This window comes from Melanaphis sacchari, unplaced genomic scaffold (genome assembly GCF_002803265.2).
Source record: "Melanaphis sacchari strain LSU unplaced genomic scaffold, SCAv2.0 Contig41_pilon_pilon, whole genome shotgun sequence".
Classification (NCBI taxonomy): domain Eukaryota; kingdom Metazoa; phylum Arthropoda; class Insecta; order Hemiptera; family Aphididae; genus Melanaphis; species Melanaphis sacchari.
In genome coordinates this window covers 1574824-1597315 of record NW_020271269.1, presented here as the reverse complement: position 1 = coordinate 1597315, position 22492 = coordinate 1574824, and the positions used below count along the sequence as shown (strand labels likewise).

At 31.8% G+C, this 22492-nt stretch overlaps 1 protein-coding gene across 1 annotated transcript in view; it reads left to right on the top strand.

The window, feature by feature from the left end:
- The window catches only part of LOC112597478 (roundabout homolog 2-like), a 159957-nt gene that overhangs the window by 133771 nt on the left and 3694 nt on the right, over positions 1 to 22492 (top strand). The window contains exons 3-17 of the mRNA XM_025343545.1: positions 6461 to 6614; positions 7510 to 7640; positions 11329 to 11595; positions 13060 to 13337; positions 14402 to 14606; positions 15872 to 16194; positions 16422 to 16649; positions 16724 to 16955; positions 17048 to 17163; positions 17602 to 17935; positions 18029 to 18294; positions 18820 to 18940; positions 19028 to 19167; positions 19525 to 19710; positions 20630 to 20936. Coding sequence (XP_025199330.1) covers positions 6461 to 6614; positions 7510 to 7640; positions 11329 to 11595; positions 13060 to 13337; positions 14402 to 14606; positions 15872 to 16194; positions 16422 to 16649; positions 16724 to 16955; positions 17048 to 17163; positions 17602 to 17935; positions 18029 to 18294; positions 18820 to 18940; positions 19028 to 19167; positions 19525 to 19710; positions 20630 to 20936 — 3288 coding nt within the window. The remainder of the gene's footprint in view (positions 1 to 6460; positions 6615 to 7509; positions 7641 to 11328; positions 11596 to 13059; positions 13338 to 14401; positions 14607 to 15871; positions 16195 to 16421; positions 16650 to 16723; positions 16956 to 17047; positions 17164 to 17601; positions 17936 to 18028; positions 18295 to 18819; positions 18941 to 19027; positions 19168 to 19524; positions 19711 to 20629; positions 20937 to 22492) is intronic.

Sequence of the window (22492 nt, the reverse complement as noted above, 5' to 3'; positions counted from 1 at the left end):
ACGCATTATCGCGTTAATTGGGTCCACAAAAAAATATACGGGATCTCGCTCTGTTAGGAAAAAATAATAATAATGACAACGATAAATCAACAACACCCCTCCGAGTAACAATATAATTTAATATATTAATATATCCTTACCTGACACATCGCGCGCAACACTGCTGAACTGCGAATATTTCAGTGATATAATAATACGCACGCATAGTATCATAACTCGTGACGTTACTGTGCGCGTTATTGGTGTGCTGGTGTATAATATTATTATTCTCGAGTATACTATTATCATTAAACTCGGTGGACTTGGCTCGAAATCGGCTGACTGTCATGTGCAGACCCACCCGCCGACCACCGAACGCGTTTATATTGCGCAACTATGATCATCCTGCCCCAACGCGACCAGAAGACATCCGGTAAACGTATATTATATTATTGCGTTATACTTTAATCGGACGTCGCTACAGGAATGTCCGTTTGTTGTGAGTCTCCAGCGACACGTAGTCTGTTGATTTATTGTAGGCGCGAAACGTATATTATATAAAAACCGGGAAATATATCAAATGTCTCTATTCCCGCCGGTATTTCCGGAAAACGCAAGCGCTACTTCTGCGCCGCCAAGTTCGGTCGTAAAAGCCGCGCTGATGTCGTGAGGAGGAGAAGTAGGTGAAACTTATATTGTTTATGGTGTATATAAGTAATGAATATCTTGAGAGCGTTTTCGCCTTTACAGGTACGTATATTATTATGCCTATAATAATGATAAAACGCCCTCACGACCGTACTTCCGTATTAGGTGGTACGCTTTGTGGTATACAGAGCGGTCTGAAAAATCCTTGCCAAACATTAAATCTGTGTACATAGTAAACATTTATATGTTAAATTATTTATATCGAGACTCGTCTTGTGCAGAAACGTATATAGATACCTATACCGAAAATCCCGTTTTGGTAGCGACACGTGCACGCCAATAAATTATAAATTAATTATTCACACATTTTTTTTTTTTATTATTATTATTCATCAATCATCATCATTGCATAATGCAGACCATAATTTTATACTTCGTCAGAATAAATCTCTATTTTCTAATTAGAAATATATCTACACAATGGTTTTATTCCATCGATTCCGCTTACTGCTTATGTATCAAAATATCTGTTTTGCTTATACTAAACGTTTAAACTGATACATTGAATATTATTATTATTATTCTATAAAGGAGATTATTTAATTTGTTTGATATAATTTAAATGAGAATTAGGTCGTATTTGGTTATAAGCTATTCTAATTTCTTGAAACTGAGGAAATAAAATAATTTTAAAATGATTTACATACTTAATCATTCGCAGTCGATATACGGTTGACACCGAATTGCGGTACGGATCAAAACAGGTAAAAAACAAATTCTGAGTTACGATGGGAAAATACAGTTATTTTATTTTAAATATTGATAGTTAAACATTTAACGAATAAAAATAATGTATTTATAATTTTACTGGTTTATCATATTTATATGAAACACATTTCACAAATGTTAGCGAATAAATTTATATTTTCATTTATGTTTGATTTTATTTTTAATAAATTTCTAACTAAAACTATCAATAGTTTTATTAGTTTTTAAATCTACTGAATACATTTTTGAATATGTATTAATCTGAATATTTTTGACATACTTTAAAAATGCAAATATATTGAGATGTAGCATTAAGTTCTTAGTTTTAAATTTAGATTTAAACGCGTCACTTCCATAATTATTCGTTCTCTAGACGTTATTTTCTAAAACTGCCCAGATTATTGTTGAAAAAGTAGTACCATTGTCGATAATAATATAGTTCCGACCAAATTGACACTTTATTCAGTAACTCTTGAACTCATAAGTTGTTTGATGATTAATTCCAAAAACACATTTTCTACTTTATCTGAAAAGAAAAAAAGTTAATCCAAAAAACGTAGAGTAACTATATTCCAGATTCTTAATTCTTATTTTTGTACTCTATAGTCAGTCCTAAGCCTTCAGTGTTTCTTCACTAGATTTGACTAAAATGAAATCTGCATCTAAAAAAAATAATGTTCGGGGGAATTCTTTACTTACAATTTAAAGAATTTCTTTTTCAAAGTCAGAAAATATAAATTGCGACTCGAATATCAATGTATTTCCAAACATTTAATTTTCAGTGTAGATTTAACAGTTCTGTAGGTACGATAATTCCTTTTATCTTTTAATAAACTGAGTGAAAAAGGAACAAATAACAAATACCATACTAAAACCAATTACTATAAATATTTGCTGAAAGAATTTCGTCTTGCCATAAACTAAAAGATATAACGCTGACTACAATTTGGATGAGCGCTTATCAAATAATCAATGATTGAATACGGATCGCAATTAAGACGGTAATTTTACCTTCAATATTATTATGACCGCAATTCGTTTATTGCGACCGCAACTCAGACACCTAACCCGTGGTATAGTCGATATAAACACCGCTGTATTTACTGGTGCTTGAAGGGTACCTACAGTATACTTATAACCAAATTTAAATCCCTATTAGAGGCGCTATCAATCAGCGTGTGTATGACATTAAATACAAGTACATAGTAGGTATAGCGGTGAGTTAATTTCCAAAAAAAATTAGAAAGCAAAAATATGGCTTATCGTCACCCCTCATGCATCGTCCATCGCGCGCGTGTGGGCTCTATTTGTTTCTCACTTATCCCTCCAGTTCTCACACCCATCACTCTCTCGCACGTTATGCTATAGCGCGTCTCCCGAGTAACGCGTGGGACGTGACGTTCAGTATACGGGCGAAAAAAAAGTACACCGAGCATATATTTTTGTTGTGTGTAATATTTTTTGTGTACCCAAATTCTACTCGAGTTAGTATTATAATTATTATGTGGCTGCTGTACGCAGGTTTAATTAACGGGGGGCGAGAAAAAGCTTTCATTTTATTATAATAATATTTTCTTTAGAGGTTAAAAAAAAACTCGATAGTTGTAGTCGTCGATGACGACGATGATATACACGTTATAATAAAAACCAGCCGTCATCTGTGACCTTTTATCGTTTTTTTTTTTTTTTTTTTTTTTCATAAATCAGTCGGCGAAGTACTCGTTGCCCGCCGCTGTTGTCGTCGTTGTTGTAGTTATATTAATAATAATTTCTTATTTTTCAAACTCTGAGTGGGCGCCGCCGGACAAATATATTATCTCCTATGGCTGGCCCGCGTGTCATCTTCTCTTCGTCGCGTGTACGATCGCGTGTGGCAGCACCGGTAGCCGGTTCTTACACCTCATTATGTATACTCCAAGGCCCGGTCGTTCATCAATATTTCGTTTTCGGCTAATATATTGTTTTATATATATATATATATATATAATCGGCCGCAAGTACGTGGCGAGTATGGTTGATTACCCGAAAACATGCGTTATCCGTCAAGTATATTAACAGGGAAAAAAAAAATCAATCGTCTGAGCGATTATTATTTGTTCTTCAGCGGACATTACTGCTGTTTGCTTGAGGATGATTACCGATGAACGTTCGCTGCTTGTAGCTATTAAGTTAATATAATATAATATAATAATAATTTATTCGAGAATAGAATTTAAAATTGTTATTAGTGAGCACGTTTTAGTACACACATCCGCCCGGGAGTTATAAACAAGCCGCATATATAGTATATAGAGAGTTAGTGAGTCGGCGCAACGGAATACGTATTTTCGATACTTACATAAGTACCGCCCAAAAAACGTTTAACTCTTACACTTATTAAAGCTTATTACCAATTTCATAATACTAATGAGGTTTTTCTTATAGTATTTTTTTTTTAAATGAGCTCTTTGCGTATATGGCAGTATTTAAATTTTCAGTAGGTACCTATTTTATTTAACTAGATCGTACTGAGTGCACGTTTTAAAATTAATCGTGTGATCTGTCTTATGTTGTTAAAATATCTATCGAGGTAATATTAAAACGATAATCACAGCTACCAATTGGTTTAAATATTAAAAATAGCCAACTTATGGTGTATCGCTTATATTATAATTACCAGCAAAGTTTAAATACCGAATACAAATCTCAAATAACTCGAGACGTTATATCGTATATAATTACTGCCGATAACTGCATAATATTATCTACAGCCCCAGTAATATATACTGAAAGTACGGTGATTAAAGCCACTGAAAGGAATATAACACAAAGCGTTTCAATTCGTCGCTTATCTGTAAGAGGATATAAAATATAAAACTGGAGAATGATCTATTAATTACTATTAATCTATATAATGGTATCCGTATTTCGGGTAAAGCGCAAAAGTATAAGATATAAGTTTTAAGCGTTCGTTTTTTCATTTGATTGTCGACACTGCCGTTTTATGTACATTTATTGTATATTCGTAATATGCATAAATATTTAACGCACTTGATATGTACAATAATAAAATAGATTTAAGGTAAATCGTTTGAAATTCTTCCGTGAATATACTATAGGGAAATATTATCTATTCGTTAAAGGTCTTTGGAGTGCTTTTCAAAAGTTCTCCGGGTTAATAAAAATATATATCACGTAGTGCTTAGTCTTGTGTTGGAAATTTCTCACTTTTAAAATAATCACCCAGTCACTACCATCCCTGCAACAGCCATTTGACGTTAATCTATTCATGACCTTTATCGTCGCCCTACGTCGTGTATTTATTTTCGATCAGAACTTTTCCAGTATAAGTATTAGTACCGAAACCGTTCAAATTCGCATCGTTAAACGTATATTATGCATTATCATTTCCGTTTCCTATATAAAACTGTCGACGTTTAAAACAATTTTTTTTCGTGTTTGACAAACGATGACAATACTCACCAGTCGTCGATATAATAAAGTTGGCGACACAATCGTGAATCGAATATTAATTGTTTTTTCTTCGCCCGAACACGTTTTTAGCATTCGCATTATTGTTATTCATCTTTGATGTTTTGTGTCGTAATATCTTTGCGTCGGCGTCCAATACCGCGACGAGTATTGTTTTATATCACCATAATCATAATGTATAGATATCTTAACAATGAAAAAATATATACGACGGTTTCTTTTTATCGAAAATAAATGCAAAATATTAATAACTGATGTTAGTTTTGGACTATGTGTGTAATAAAAATTTTATAGTGATGGTGATAATATTTTGTGAGAAGTTTTATTTATTTATTTGTTTTCGTACGATACTGTCCGTTAAGTGTTTGTCATATCTGTACGACATAAGCCAGAAGTCGTTATGTGCACAATGTGTACACCATAGTTTTATGTATACATATATAAAGTGAGTCATTGTTATGTTTTCATTTTTCTCTTTCTCGACATCATACCGACAAATACCAGATATTCAGAAGGGAAAATATGATATTTACACAGTAACATAATAAATAGTATATATATAATGCGCGTAAAGAAACGACAAATACCAAGCTCGGAAACGATGACAACCCCGCGTGCTGCGTGTTGTCAATATTTGTCTACCCTATAACGACGACTCGGGTCCGGTCTTAATCCATTTAAACGCAGAACCGTCTTCCCCGCTCCCCGTTATGATCTTTGAGAAAACTTTTTGACTAGAGCTACCGCTAACCCAGCAACAAAGCACCAGTGGTAACCTAAAATACCAATTCATTCGCAGCGAGTACATTTCAATTCCCATATTTCAATTTACTCGTTTTCGAATCATCCCACGCGCCTCCACCCTTCACACACCGGCCACCGCCCTAAATCAACCAATCTGCATATAAATCCCGTCACAATATCTAATGCGTTTGCACTATATATGTGCATTATTACGCGTGCATAATCCGATGTCGTGTTTAATCCGGATTTATTTATGTGTGCGCAATGCGATGGCGCGTAAAACAAGTTTAAAAATGCAAAATATATTATTATACTGTGCCCCCGTAAAATATTAATGCGTGTAACGTGTACCTAATCTCTTTATATACTATAACGAAAAAAAAAATATCCGATTTCGGTACCTAATGAAACTGCGTGTATGCATCCTGCGTTTTCGAAACAACTATATAATATATACTTATATATGTGCATACATACAGCTGCGGTGTTAGTACATAACGTATATAGGTAGTCAGAAATTATAGGAATTTATATTTTATTTTCTAATTGTACCATAAACACTGTACACACAAAAGCTGCGATTTGTGATTTTTTATCATTATATTTTGTGGGATTCGAAAATGAATTGCTGGGAAAAAATACGTTTTTTACCAAAATACATTGACGTGACTACTTTATAAATCGTATTATCTTCAAATGACTGCAAAAAAAATTTGATATATTTCGTAAAAAAACCTCATTAAACATTACTAAATTTGACGTTTAATATCATCGGTAATAAAAATCAATTAAAAAAAAATATAGATGTTATACATTGATATTTTTATTAATAATTATTGTTTGTTTATAGTGCTTAAAGACGAATTTCGAGTGGAGCCAAAGGACACAAAAGTAGCTCAAGGACAGACGGCGCTCATGGAGTGCAGTCCGCCGAAAGGACATCCGGATCCAATGGTCGTTTGGAAAAAAGACAGAGAAGACGTACACATAGATTCGATGACAAGGTACCCTATAAGTCCATAATATATGTACAGAAAAATAAATTAGCTGACAAGTTTAATATTCTATTTATATATCGTATTATTTTAGTATAATACGATGACTTGATAAATATAGCTACAACTACGAATTCGCAATAATATAACCTAATCATGAATTGTCGCGAGTTAATAATAATAATAGCTATTCTCACGATTTTTGATAAAAGAAACTCGCAATAGACAAAATCGTTAAAAATGGTTACGAATAACCATTATTTATTATCATACATTATAAAATTCATAGGGCCAGATGGCTGAGGTATTGCTATTGTTGCTGTCATCGATTTTGATTGATAAACTATATTATATACCTATGAGCAATTTATCTTTCACACTCAATTATAATCAGTGTTGAGAAAAACTCTATAACGATCAAAATCTCTAATTAATGATTAAAGCAGATACATATATTATATTTGAACTGATAATTTTTAAAATTCGTTTAATAAGTATGCATTCATTAAATCTTTGAGTATAATATAATAATAACACATAAAAAAAAAGTTTAAAAAAAATTATGAACACAAAGTTTGAATATTTCATTAACATGATTTTTTTCATAGAAAAATGGCTTTTATTTTATCATTAATAATGCATATCACCAAAATCCTTAAATATTGCTAAATTTAATCATTAAAAACTTTAATCATATATTAGTATCAATGATAAAAATAATTATTTTTTTTTTTTTGCCGACAATGTCTATAATTTACTTATATCTGATTATTAACGTACCCTTAAAGATCCTTATAGGTTATACAGTTATCATGTTACATATTATGTAAATTTTTCTTTTCAGTTTTCGTGTATATTTTAGCTGCTGATTTTAGATCGTCACTTATATTATGTGTTTGTTTAGGATGCGAATCGTAGACGGTGGCAATCTGATGATTACAGACGTCAAACAAGATGATGGCGGTGAATACTTGTGCATTGCACAAAACATCGTAGGCAAGAAGGAAAGTACACCGGCCAAACTCACTGTTAATGGTACGTATGAGTAATATAATCATAACGAACTGTGGAAAATAGTCTTTTTGGCTATTTCGTTTTTAATCGCTCATATTAAATGTCATACCCCATAACATTTAAATTTAGAAATTATAAGAAAAAAATGTAATACATACTGCTTCAGAATAGTACATAGAAAAAAATATTATGCTTTCTGTTTAAAATTAATACAAAACCTAAAATTTAATGAAACGAAAATTTATTTTTATTTTAAAAACAGCAATATAAATATAGTTTACATAAAAGAAAAACTTTACAATACGAAAATAAACCGACGAAATATTTGTGTACGCATAATCAACGATATATTATATTATTTGTGTTATGGAATGAGTCCCACGGTGTTGTGACGTTTATTATATTAAATATTTATGTGACATTAATTAGTGCATTTTATAAAAAAAAAAAAGTTTCGAGATTAGGTGAAGAAAATATCCATCGCGAAAAAATAACAAGTGAAACGTGGTTTATTGTTAAGCACCAACCGAACGGACACCGCGAAACCGTTGAAATTAGTCGTAAATTTTTTATACGCTTTCGTGCGGCGTTTACACCCATGCATAATGCATAATATAATTCATGTTATGTAAGTCTTTTTGAACTACTCCGCGTGAGAAATATCGTAAAACGGCGAATTCGACATAGTCGGTCAAAATCTAGTGTGTGTTAGACTACATGTACATATGAGCGTACACCCTATATATATATATACGCATATAATATTTACACAGACAATCGTACCGGTCTCTTTTAGTTTTTTCTATTCGCGAGAATTCGATTATATTGGGTGCAAATAATATCCATGAATGCTCAGCTGGAGGGAGAAAAAGGAATCGCGCTCGGAATAATAAATGCCCGGCGCGTACACTCACATATATTTATTGCGACCTACCTGTCGAGTCGGTACTTTTTCCTTCAGTATGCGTACAAAAAGCTATACATTCTGTTTTACAAGATAACAAAAAAAAAAATAAAATAAAAAAAAAGTACTGGCAATAGACATCATCACCGGCTCATATGTTTATACATTTAGGACAGCATATTATTATACCGAAGGTTTTTCATACCCAGCTATAAATTATTATACATGAGTGCGTGCGCTCTTTTATACTCATGCAGTTTCCACGTTCATATAAATATATTATTATGTATCGTATATGCACGAAAAATGTGTATAGAAAAATAATACAGAGATACGATTCATTGTTCACACATTACCGCGGTTTCTCATCTCTCTCGCTTGCGATTTAGAACCCTAGTCGTGTCAAACAGTCATTTTATTCCCGCACATGTAGTGACTACAGTGGAAGGGTGGTTGGCGCGCAGAGAGTACCCACAACAATCAAGACTTCAATTTAATTTTTTAATTTTAAATGTCAATCTCCAATAGGCCGTCGTCGTTTAGTAATTAAATTTCCTATCCACAACACTGCACGAATGTAATTTTTCTATTGAAATATTTATTATTAAAAATTGAAAACTACTTATATTCAAAAGGTACTGGAAAAACGGATTCACGACAGTGGTGCAATTAAATTGTCCGTCACAAACGCTGTTCGAACGCAATTTTATTATTGGGTTATTGTACGTATATATTGTATTAAAAAAAAAAAAAAAATATATATATATATATATGCATGCAATTATCTGAGTTATCGAAAAAATAGGCCCCAAAATCGTGTCAAAAGCATTCACTGAGTATAATAGATACCTAATAAGTGGGTATTCTTATATGGAATCAAGAATATTTAAGAGTGTGTGTATGCTAAACTCATTACTCATAATATATGGCAATATTCACTTATTGCTATTAGTTATCCACAATTTTAGCATCCCCAAAAATTTCACGCCCATAGTCGCCCCTATGCTCCCACACAATTAATAGGTATATTTGATGATATGGGAACCGATTGAATTGAGTTTTTTCGTCATCAGACCTAATCGAAACGAATCGGATTTTGTTACAATCGTTCACTCCACGAGTTTGTGATAGAAAAGCCATTAAATATGCACAGAGAGTTGGAAAGATCTGTATGGACTAATGTATTATATAATATGTTGAATATTTTTTATACGAATAGGGAGAATTCGCTAAAAACTGAATGTTAAATGCGCCGGAAACTGAGATTTTTTTCACATTCGATCTGCTGTTGTTGACGCCGTTTGCCACTCTTGTATAGAATAAATTCTTCCCCGTGTATTCGTATATACATTTTGTATTTTTTTTTCTCCCTTTTGGATGCAACAATAGACGCACGTCATCGGAGAAAAGGCCGTTTGAATAAAAAAAAATAAATAAAAATAACGCGTGTATACATTTAGAAAATATTGTGTCGAAAGTGCCAGTATAATATACATGATACTGTTAGAAAGTCATTAATCTGATGCACGAGGGGACAACACCCGTTGCATTTGGCATATTTTATAGACCAATGGTCGGATGTAGAAAAAACCGTGCGGGTGATTCAAAAAATAAACGCCAAAATATAATGGTAATAATGGTTATACCATATATGGCGCGTCCAGACAATTTACAATATTGAGGTATAATAACGTTCCATGCTGCGTCTAATATAGTTAGATAATTATGAGTATGTATTATATTGTTATTATGACACATAATTTGTTGTGTCCATCAGTGTATTATTACTACCTCTAATGGACTTCATGAAATGCAGTCTATGCATTACATAAAACTGTACAGTTATATTTTAATTACAACATTTTTTTAACGGTCGCTAAAAATATTTAAAATAAACTTCATTTTTATTTTTACACAAAACAGGTAATTTTTATTATAATATGTTTGTTACATGTGAACAAAAATGTGTTCATTTATTTCACCCTATTTTTAATTATATCGTTAAAATATCATTGATGCATAATATTATAATAATACACTTTCGATGTTATTTTATCTCTTGTAGTTTGCATATAGTTTAATGAATAATATATCTTCTTAATATCTTAATTTAATTGCACATCGAGATATAAATTTAATTACACGCTTGTTTTAAATTCTAACAGGTCCGATTATTGTATAAATTATAAATACATAAATCGTTTAACTGTATAATAAATATCCCTTTAAAATTAACGGGTTACGACCCACTAAATACACACTTATCCCTGTAATACGCCCCAAAGTTAAGGTTTAACCAACCAATACAACTTTAACAGTTATTACAGAGTAAACTTGCGTTGCTTAATCTTCTATAAAACAAGATAAACTGTTATTTGTCAACTTTGCTAAGTAACCAAATTGCCTCCAAAATTCTAACGCTGATAATTACGATGTTAATGATTTGGGTACGATTTTCAAACCTTAAACCAATGTCTGCACAACTTGCCTAAAAGCCATCTCACGATTAAACGTATTTATATCTCGATTACATCCTATTTTTTTTTTCATTTTTAAGTATTTTTTTTAACTTTCAAAACTCATTCCTGAAAATAATTTTTTTTTATCGTTTTTAAAAATAAAATAAATTGAACACGTTGAACCATGTGTTAAACAGAATATATATAATATATTAAAAAACAAATTATCTAAATATTATAAAAAAAATTTTAGTTACTGCTGTTTAAATGAAACAAATATTTCTAACTATTATCATACTATAAGCTATAACTTTTTTTGAACTCATTATATTTATTATGCCAACAGTGAAACCATTCATAAGTTCCGAACCCAAAGATGTAACAGTGCATACCGGACAGACTGCTGAATTCGAATGCAAGGTGGGTGGTGATCCAAAACCAAACATCTACTGGGAACGTGATGGTAATAAAATGCCTTTCGGCCGAGCCCAGATATTGGACAACAAATCATTGCGGATCATTAACGTGATAGCGCAAGATGAAGGACTTTACGTTTGTAATGCTGAAAATGACGTGGGTTCCGAGAAGGCGAAGGCTTCATTAACCGTACACTGTAAGTATTGACCGTCATATTATACCGATAAGTTATCTTTTAACTTATAAACTACGTAAAGAAAACATTGATATGAATTATACGAAAAATGCTGCAAAGCACAGCTCACCTTTAGCGTGTATTGTATTATGTATGATATTTGTAACGAAAGACGATAATCTTTTCAAATAACTTTTGTGTTTTCGAAAAATAAACTTTTTTCGCTTTAATATTTATAAACAAAAACTTCTATTTTTCATTTGATTTTATTATTTGTTAGTATATTTTAAAGTACAAAAAAAAAAACAACTAGTATATTGAAGTTCTCTAAACAATTTTCCATTTCAAAATAGAGTTTGTTGTTGTGAAAAAGTTAGTATAAAACCTAAAAAGAAATAAACAAAAATAAAACTGAATAAAAATAATATCCGATTTTTCAACTCTTATTATACTTTTGCACTTAAAAAAATTAATTTACATGTTATCATATTTTACTCTAAAATTTCTCGCGCACTTCAAACAGGCCTTTTACATACTTGGACAGTGAAAACTGTGTAATGCGGACCCTGTATAAAACGGAAAACTATCCAATACGGAATTTTTCTATGGTTCTGGCATGTTCCTATAGTTTTATATATATAGACATTGTACCTCAATAAAACGAAACCTTCCTAATACGGAAACGCAATGATTTTGTAGGTCCAATGTAAGTAAAAACATTGCATACGTAAGCCGGAAATATGACACGCGTCATGTTACGTTGATATGAATATGTAGGTACATCGTACAACGATAATTATAAGATAAAACTGCATTACATATATTAGTTAGGTGATTTGTATTTTTTGGTTATCGTATCTGCAGTATAAACTTATCCCGTATGTATAATGTATAGCTGTGAAACAGTTATGCACCAACAGTCTTACACTGAACAGTTTGCTTGTACATAATAAATGATGTCCATTCAAATACATATAATATTGCAAAAATAGCAACAACGGTGATAAACAAAAATTGTACATGATTTTTGGAAAAAGTAAATGTTTAAATTTAATTTCCATTCTTCTTACTTATGTAATATGTATAAATTGTTAATAATTTTGTAAGAAAATAAGTCAATAATTAATCTAAAATAAGATGTTAAAGTAAAATAATAAATTAAGTTTATGATTAGTCTCTAACTCAAAAAATAAAAATTATAAATGTTGTAAACTAATTTTTTAATGTGAAAAAATGATACGAATTTATAATCCGGAATTTTTCCGTTTTATTCAATAAAGCGGAAAACTGCTTAAAGAGGAATTTTTGATTTGTCCCATGCCATACCGCATTAAACAGTTTTCACTGTATAAGTATAAAAATTGTATATTATATAGTTTTCAAGCTGCTACTGCACTCTACACCTAAAATAATATGCTTGCTCCGTTTTGAATTGTAAATTTAAACCTCCAACATATATTATGTTAATCTCATTTCGTGTACTAGCTCCGCCGACATTTGTGACCAGACCTAAAGACCAAAAGGTGGGCCTCAACGGAATTGCAAATTTTGACTGCGTGGCCCAAGGCAACCCGCCCCCGTCTGTATTTTGGTCACGTGAAGGGTCTCAGGTGCTGATGTTCCCTGGCAACGCGTACGGGCATTTTCACGTGACTCAAGATGGAACGCTGCGCATACAGGGAGCTCAAAAAGAAGACGCCGGTTTCCTTGTGTGTTCTGCATTGTCTGTCGCTGGATCGGTGACATGGAGAGCATTCTTACAAGTATGTATTGTTATAAATATTCTTATCAAAATATTATTTGTTAACACTGTTAAAAAACCGTGGTTTATAAGCTTGTAGTATTATTGTCGTGGTTATGATCTTATTTTCTATAAGAATTAAATTGTTTAATGGATATTTGCGAGATACTATACAATATAGGGACATAATGCAGTTATTTAAATTCTGATTTTTGGTTTTTTAAGTAAGTATACTTAAAGATCATATTTTCAAACAATGAAATTTACAAAAATTTTATACCTTTAATTAAATGAATTGAAATGATACAATTTTCTTTTTTAGTGTTTGAAGAAAGCAATAGTTGTTTTTTGTTTTATAATAATTTATTTTAAAAAATGAATTGAACTAATTATATTAATTTTACAATGCTGTGTGTTTTTATTTTTCTTATTTTTCTGTATGTATATTTGTAGATATGTTTTATAATATAAACAACAAAAATAAAAACAATTAATTGTAGAAATATGAAATATCTACTATTTTTAGTTTTTTCGACTTGTTTATGACATTTGACATTTTTATATATTTATTTATGAGTAAAAAACTTGACAAGTCAATACTAAGTTTTTCGTAAGTTTTATTTCAAAGATTAAAATATATTTAAAATACAGACACAATTTCTTTTCATATTTTGACAAAATCGTCAAAATTGTCAAAGTTTTGATTTATTTTGTAGACATACTGGTCTTGAAATAATTTTTCGTTGGTTTTAGTCATTTGTTATTAAATTCGACTTAACATATACATAGTTACGACTTTCTAAATTTCGAGGTTTATTTAATACCTATTGTACAGCAGAGCAACTTATACGAATTTTTTATGAGAACCTTCTTTTTTTACAATAAGTTTAAATTGAAATTCAAACAAGTAATTTTTGAGTTATTTTAAACTTGTAAATTCCATATCAAAAGAGATTATAGTAGTGATCATGTTTGGAAAATTACCCTGTACCTATTACAATTTGCAAATTTATGATGCACTGCGTTTTCGCATTATTGAAACGCCAACTACAATGATTATTACATTTGTTCGGTTACTTACTGTAGGTCACATCCGTGCAAGACGTTCCTCCGCCTGTAGTTGACATCGGACCAACTAACCAAACGTTGGCCACGAGATCAGCTGCCACACTACCATGCCAAGCGTCCGGTATACCATTGCCTACCATAAAATGGTATAGAAACGGAAATTATTTGTCTCCAGGCGATCCCAGAGTAACCATTACATCATCGGGCACACTACAAATAGACGGTAAGTTCCTAAGTTATTGTAATATTTTGACATAAAAATCTTACGCAATGTATTTAATTATAATATTATAATATTGTTATTGTCGCATAAAAAACATTTGATGTAATACATGGGTCAGCTATAGGCGGCTCGTGGAGAGTAAATTACTGGACCACCAAAAATATTTATTTTTTTTAATGCTGGTTTTCTGCACATAACAGATATTTTATCTATTTTTATGATATATTTTTATATTACGTCGGCGTTCATCATTTATCGCTGTTTAAAATAATAGTCACGATAATACAACAATTATTTACTAGTATTTAAGTTTTTTTCTAGCTCACCAGAAAATTTAATTGCCAACACCTGATATAATATATATTATTAAGTATATAAATATATATATATATATACTATACACATTACGAAGTAGACTCACGCATAAAAATATATTACACAATCTGTTACAGCTATTCATGATTTTATTTATTGAAATTTTTCTTTTATTTATTATTACTTTAAACACAAAAGGGAAAAGCCCTTTTTTATAGAAGCTACTCCGTACTTTATTTTTGAACCCGTATAAATAAATAATAAAATATTATTATTATTATTTACTTTACTTATACTATACTTTTCTTCAAAATCCTACAAGAGAAAAAATAACTTTCTGTCGTACCTTTGAACTAAAATCTGAATTCTTTTTAAATTTATTATTCTTAATAAAGATTAAGTTTAAAGGCAGAAATACCTTCAAGTCTGATTATATTAGCGTATTATTTATCATATAATTTAAAAAATTACTCGTCTCAGAATTCTTTTGAAATGCAAAATAAGCAAACTAAAATCGTCAGTTGTATTTATTAATTATATATATTTAACTACATTACTTCAAAAGCGAAACCAAATACTGCGTTTCTTCTTTTTGAAAACAAAGTTTTTTATGTGACTCAAATTGAATCTTTAAAATAGTTATAACTTTTTATAACACATAATACAGTATTTTGTAATCACTAATCAGAATATCGTACTCAATTATGACACTCATAATTTATTATTCAACATGCTTATTGCGGAAGCTTATACAAATACTACTGCGTTTAAACCTTTGTAGTGATTTCCTTCTTATATACACGCCTACCTAAGTTATACATTTTTGACGACAAAACAAATGTTAAAATATTTTTTTTAAATCTGTTTATATCAAACTATATACACAATAGACTACAGCTAGTATGATATTCATAATGATCATAATGTAACCTATCTATGTATTCCTATAGAACTCGAAGTATCTGATTCTGGTCTGTATACTTGTACTGCTTCTTCGGAAAGCGGTGAGACTTCTTGGTCGGCATCTCTTAGCGTCGAAGAATCCCCGGGCTCACGACTCCACCGTGCACCTGACCCAGCCATGTTTCCAGCAGCCCCGTCAGTGCCAACCATCGTAAACGTTACCAGAAATTCAGTGACAGTTACGTGGCACCCGCCCACTCCACATCTTGGAGCTTCTCCAATCATCGGATACACGCTCGAATATTACAGCTCGGACCTACAAACCGGATGGGTGGTTGCCGCACATCGCATATCAACCAACACTATGGTCGTAAGTTTATTAGACAAATTATACTTGGTTAACCAGCCTGATCCCAGTATAAGGAAGATTTAAAAAACGTCATATAGATATTAAACAATATTTCAAATTTCATGTTATGAAATGGCTAAAACACGTTTGAATATTTATGTAATCTATACTCTATTTTTATCACTGGAAAATTAAAGTATTTTTAGTGTACTCACATTATAATAAAATATATCTGTGTTTATGTTCAGGTTGATAATCTCAAACCGGACACGTCATACGTGTTCATGGTAAGGGCTGAAAACTCGCACGGCTTGAGTGTGCCGAGCGCGTTATCCGCTATGGTAAAAACTGGTGGAACCAATACGATTATCACACAACAATCTCTGGAAGAAGCCCGAGAACGTCTCAGTACGAAAGTTATAGATTTCAAGGAACTATATGCGGTATCGTCTACATCAGTACGAGTAATGTGGGAGGTAAGCTTATAGACATATTGATGTGTTGTTGACTGAAAATTATAATATATTACATTTTCATTATCATATAATAGGTATTGAGCAGTCCCGAATGGATAGAAGGTATTCACGTACGGTTTAGAGACTTATCGGGTGGCTCACAGACCTATAACATGATGACAGTAATGATGAACAACGGTGAGCCTAAATCGTACACACTGGCCAACCTCCGTAAATATAACAAGTATGATTTCTTCTTGGTCCCGTTCTTTAAGACAGTCGAAGGCCAACCGTCGAACTCCATGGTCGTACAAACCAACGAGGATGGTAAGTGAACATGACTAAATTTTAACCTATAACCTTATTTTCAAAATCTCGTTAAACCATCGATTAATTTTTTTTTTTTTTTTTTATCACAGTTCCTTCTGCGGCTCCAGAAGACGTACAGACCGGTATGGTTAACGCTACTACCGCGTTCATACGGTGGTCAGCACCTCCACCGCAGCACATCAACGGCGCACTGTTGGGTTATAAAGTAAGTAAACCTAAACCGAGTTGAAGATATTTCAATTTTTTTTCTTCGAGTGATTTATTTTAACTTTATGATTTTGGAAATAATTTCGAGAGTTATTATTTTAAATGTTTATTGAATATACATAATAATCGTACTCAAATGTTTTAATATCTTATGGCCATTTTAAAGATGATACGTTGTTAGTAAACCATAAAAACGGCTAATTTAAAAAATATATTTATCGTGTATAACATGGGTGTTTTATTTTTATTCTTTTATAATTGAAAATTATTTAAATATTCCTTAAATACTTTGACCAAAATAACACATTTTAAAAGTATTTTTTACAACACGTTGCCGGAAAATCCGATATGATGAATTATTTTACAATATAATTTTTACATTTATTGTAAACGTATAATAAACCGATATGTCAAATTGTGTGTTATCTATCTATAGATACAAGTGAAGAATAACAACGCTACAAAGGCCGCCGTACAAGAGCTGTTGAACTCGTCGACCACGACGATTCTGCTCAACTTGACGGTGGGCAACAGTTTTACGGCTCGGGTACAGGCGTACACCCGGCACGGGTACGGACCGTATAGCGCTCCGGTACCGATCGTCATGGACCCAGCGTACCCGGCCAGGGCGTATTCGTCTACGTCCAACGGCGAAGCGTGGATCATCGTGCTGTTAGCGGCCCTTGTGGTGATGTTGGCGTGCGTCATTGTCACCGTCGTGTACTTGAAACGGAAACAGAACGCCGGCAAGCAGCTGGGTCATTTCAACGGTAAACATAGCATATTATTTAACGCCGACCGTGCATAATGTCATGTACCGCGGTTATACTATATATTATACCGCTACCGATGTACAATTGCAGTGCCTGTAGTCAGTGGTGACCTGTCGCAACTGAGCATGTTGAGCGCCGGCGGCAAGGAGGCGCTGTGGATCGACCGCGGTTGGCGCAACGGGGAGAAGGACCCCGAGTCCAAATTGTTGAACGGCATCGGCAGGGAGACGACCTGTGCGGACTACGCCGAGGTGGACACCCGGAACTTGTCGACGTTCTACAACCCTCGCAAAGACATGATGTCCAACCCAACACCGTACGCCACCACTACTCTGCTGAACCGTGACGATTGCAATGTAAGTTCTCGTCGTAATTACACGCGTTTAACCACAGAGGTCTTCAACCCATGACCCGCTATGTCGTTTTTTGAGACCCACGAACACGTTTCAAGTATAATATGCATATTTTTTAATACGTTTTTTTTTTTTTTAAATAAATCGTAACCCGTGAGATTAAAAATATTAGGTTGCTCGCTACGTAAAAAGGTTGAAGACTTTTGCAATAAACGCTTATCATCAACGATCGATATTTTTAGAACGTCTTATCGCATTTTAATGGTATTTTTGCCCTATCCTTCATTCCCTCGGAAACCACTTTACATTTAATTCGATTAATTTCATTTTAAAACTTACGCTTTGTGTTTTGTTCCCTGTGCGTACGGCGTAAATGTATTAAGTTTAACAGAAAGCAAATCGTTGTTTTTCAATGTGCTAAATTGACAGTATATCAGCACGTGACTTGAATCTTCAAGTCATTGACACCCACACAATTACAACTACAAACTATTATACATTTTTTTTTTATCAATCATGTGTGAATAGGAATCTACGCATCTCTTTGGGGCCGCTAGCAGCTCGTCCGAAACCAAGACTTTGAGCTCCAACGGTTCGTGTCATGAACGCTGTCATGAACAAGTTGCCGCACCTAACAACCATTACCTCGGTAAGCGCAAAAGGATTGACAGTTTTAAACCAATACTTTTATTTTATATTTTTTTTTAACGAACTAATCCTTTTTTTCATATTTAAGATGAAAACGTGGACTTCAACAATCACAAGCGGAAACCCCCAATTTACCCGATCAATCAAGCGCCGCCCCCGAATTGGAATGAGTTCCTCCCACCGCCCCCTCAACACCCGCCGACTGATTCTATGCGGAAAACATCTCAGGTATAGGTTCTCATAGTTCGTCACACTCTCCTCGGTTACACGGTCGATTTATTTCGTTCGTCTCATTGGTGTTTTTTAAATTCTGTTTTTTTTTTTTTTTTAGTTTTTCTTATTACTTTCATATACGTAAAATCAATTGTAGTTTTTTAATTATTATAATATAATTATAAAAATACGAATCCTATACTGTAAGAGACTTAAAACTTCACTCAATTATTTATAATATTTTTATATATATATATATTAAATAAACTAAAATTTTAATGCAATTTTAGTATTAACATTTTATCCTCGTTATTTTTTTATTAATTTTCAAAAAATGACTGATTTCTTTATTTTTTTCACATTTCTGTATAGTCCAATGGAGGCAGTCCACAAACAAGTCGTCGTATGCACGGTGGAAATTTCTCGAAACAGTCACACATCCACTCCAGCAAGTCTTTAGCCGGCAGTTGCAACGGCTACACGCCCGCATGGATTTACACTGGCAACCAAAGCAACGAACACAGATTCAACCCACCACCTTCCACACAACCACCACCGGTAATTGTCACCGTATTACAAATAATGCAATAATCAATAATTTATATTTGGTATGAATTTTGAAATTTTAACCAAATAAATCTTCTTTTTTTTTATTTGCTTATCAAATCTTTTTGAAATAATGTTCTATAGATTCATTAGATTCTTAACGACCATATAATACTTACACTTACGACTTCTATCGATGATTATAAAAATAAAAATAAAAATAATTTTCAATAAAAATTTTATTTTTAAATAAAACTTATTATAATTATTCGAAATATCTTCTTTTTTGATTAAAAGTATTTAAAATTTCTGATAATAACTAGATGTAGGAAATTTATATAATCTCCTTCTAATAAGGACTAAACGTATAGATATTTTCACATAATAGACATTCTTACTTTTTGTTAAAAACTAGTCTTTACATACTATAACCTCATAATTCACAGTAATTACCAAGTTTTATTTTTATAGTTAATATTATTATAATAATATATTATAACTATTATGTACCTAGTATATTTTAAAATATAAACAAAAACATCATGCTTTAAATATTTGAAAAATGATTAATAATGTAAATAACACTGTCGTTAAAAAAAAATTAGGCAAAAAACAAAATACCTATTACCTAATTAATAAGTAAATAAGAATAATAGTTTGATTATTAATAAATAACTATAATGATTTACTATAACTAGTAGACCATAGTTCTAACTGATTTCGATAATTTTCCCCGTTAATGTTGATAGTTTTAGATATACAGTCCTTTCTTGTGTCCAAAATTCAAAAAACTAGTTTTTCGTTTTAACCGCAATAAAGTTACGCCCCTGCACATTTCCTGCTACACATATTCTGGACGATAACACCTTAAGCGTTGCAGTCGTACAAAAATCACGTCGCATATTTCATAAAGTAATTTCATTGTAATCAGGTACCGAATTCGTCTCATCCATCCGTGTGCAACGTGTCTTCGTGTCAGGGACTGGACCGGTCGTCTAACAAATATGGCGCGTCGCGGAATCGCATGCACTCAGATTACGAATACGAGAGCGCGTCGCTTTTGTACGGTCATGTCAATCAGCCGACGCAACAACAGCCACAGCCACCTCCGATGCAGTGCAACAAACGGACACCTGACGAACAGCCACAGCAGTACAACACTTGCTGTTCCGAGGGGAATAGTATAGACCGTTGTATGCAGTCCAACCTGCCGGGTCTCGGGTACAAACATCATTCCGGTAAGAATTTTGGATCCACATTGTAAGTTTTAAGTTCGTTGAAATAGACTTAACCCTCTTTCCTCATTCCATCACACAAAATGTTTGTTGTGAGTATAGACTTACGATGGATATAACTAGTGTTTTGGCACGTTCCGTATGAAAAGGAATCCGTTACATTCCATCATTTATAAAACGAAAAGAATTCGTTCAGTTTCTTTTTCATTTTTTTCTTTCTTTCTTTCTTTCTTTTTTTTTTTTTTTTTTTTTTGAAAAAGAATTCGTTATTCTATTGTTCTTTTAAAAAATAAATGAGTTTATAAAAAAATTTTATTTTATTGATTTCAAATTATAAAAATTAAAATACAATTTAATAATGTTGAAACTAAAAAAAATCTCTAAGTATTGATTTGAAATTTAGAATTACTTGATAAAATACCTAGTATTCATTAAAATTTAAAACTCTTGAATTCAGTTTAATTGACTGCCATGATCTTTACAACAATTTAAAAGCGTATAATACGATATAGTTCTTTTAAGTCTGTAATCGCCAAATTGTTCAATGTCTGTGCATACTTTGTGCAAGGAATGGAAAACGTTAGTTTTTTTTCTCAGGCAGAAGAATTTTGTTCGTTCCTTATAATGTTTATTTTTAATTAATTGATTCAACGTTCTGACTTTTAGAAGGAATTCGTTCTTTTCAACACTGTAGGATATAACTTATTTGTTGCTCAAAATGAATTATATTACCTTATATCTCCGGAACTGTTTTATTGTATGACCTACAAATTTATATAAGCTCTATTAAATAGATATTGTTAATAGTTATATAATATTATAGTAAATCATAAAGTCAGTCTATTAAGATTTGTATTATCCGCCTGATCGATGAAATTTTTACTTTAATCCAACATCAATGCTATCTATGAAGTCGTATTAAAATGTCGATTTATTATTAATACTGTATCAATATTTATCATCAAAATGGCTTACATAAAAAATTGACTATTTCTATACATTCTATGCACTTCCATTTTAAAAACGATATTTTGTGTAACACGCGATACGTAACTGTAACGTATTTCAACATTAGTTATATTTAAAAAATAAATAATTAAAAAACAAGGTTATATTATTGTTATGAGGTTTTCTTAACCAATTTCCTATTTATCTTTTATTTTTCTAAATCAATTTACCCAGTAAGAAAAGTATTTATAAATTCCTTGTTATTTTAGTCTTGTATTAAGAACCAATCAAAATTTGAAAGTTTTTTATACAGACTGCCGTTTATTTATTTGTATATATGATTTATGTATAAACTAAATTAACGTTAAAATAAAAAATATTAGTTTTAAAATAATAGTATAGATATTAATAATAATAATCAGTTAATTAAAACAAATAAGAATAACAAAATTGAATGTAATATAATATGATCAAGTAGAAGTTAATGGGAACAAAAATATTATAAATTTAAAAATTATAAAAGTTGTAAGTTACAAACAAATGTCTTACTATCCTTAGTCCTTTATAATAATATCTCTGGTATTATTCCATAGATGTCCTCACTAAATTTC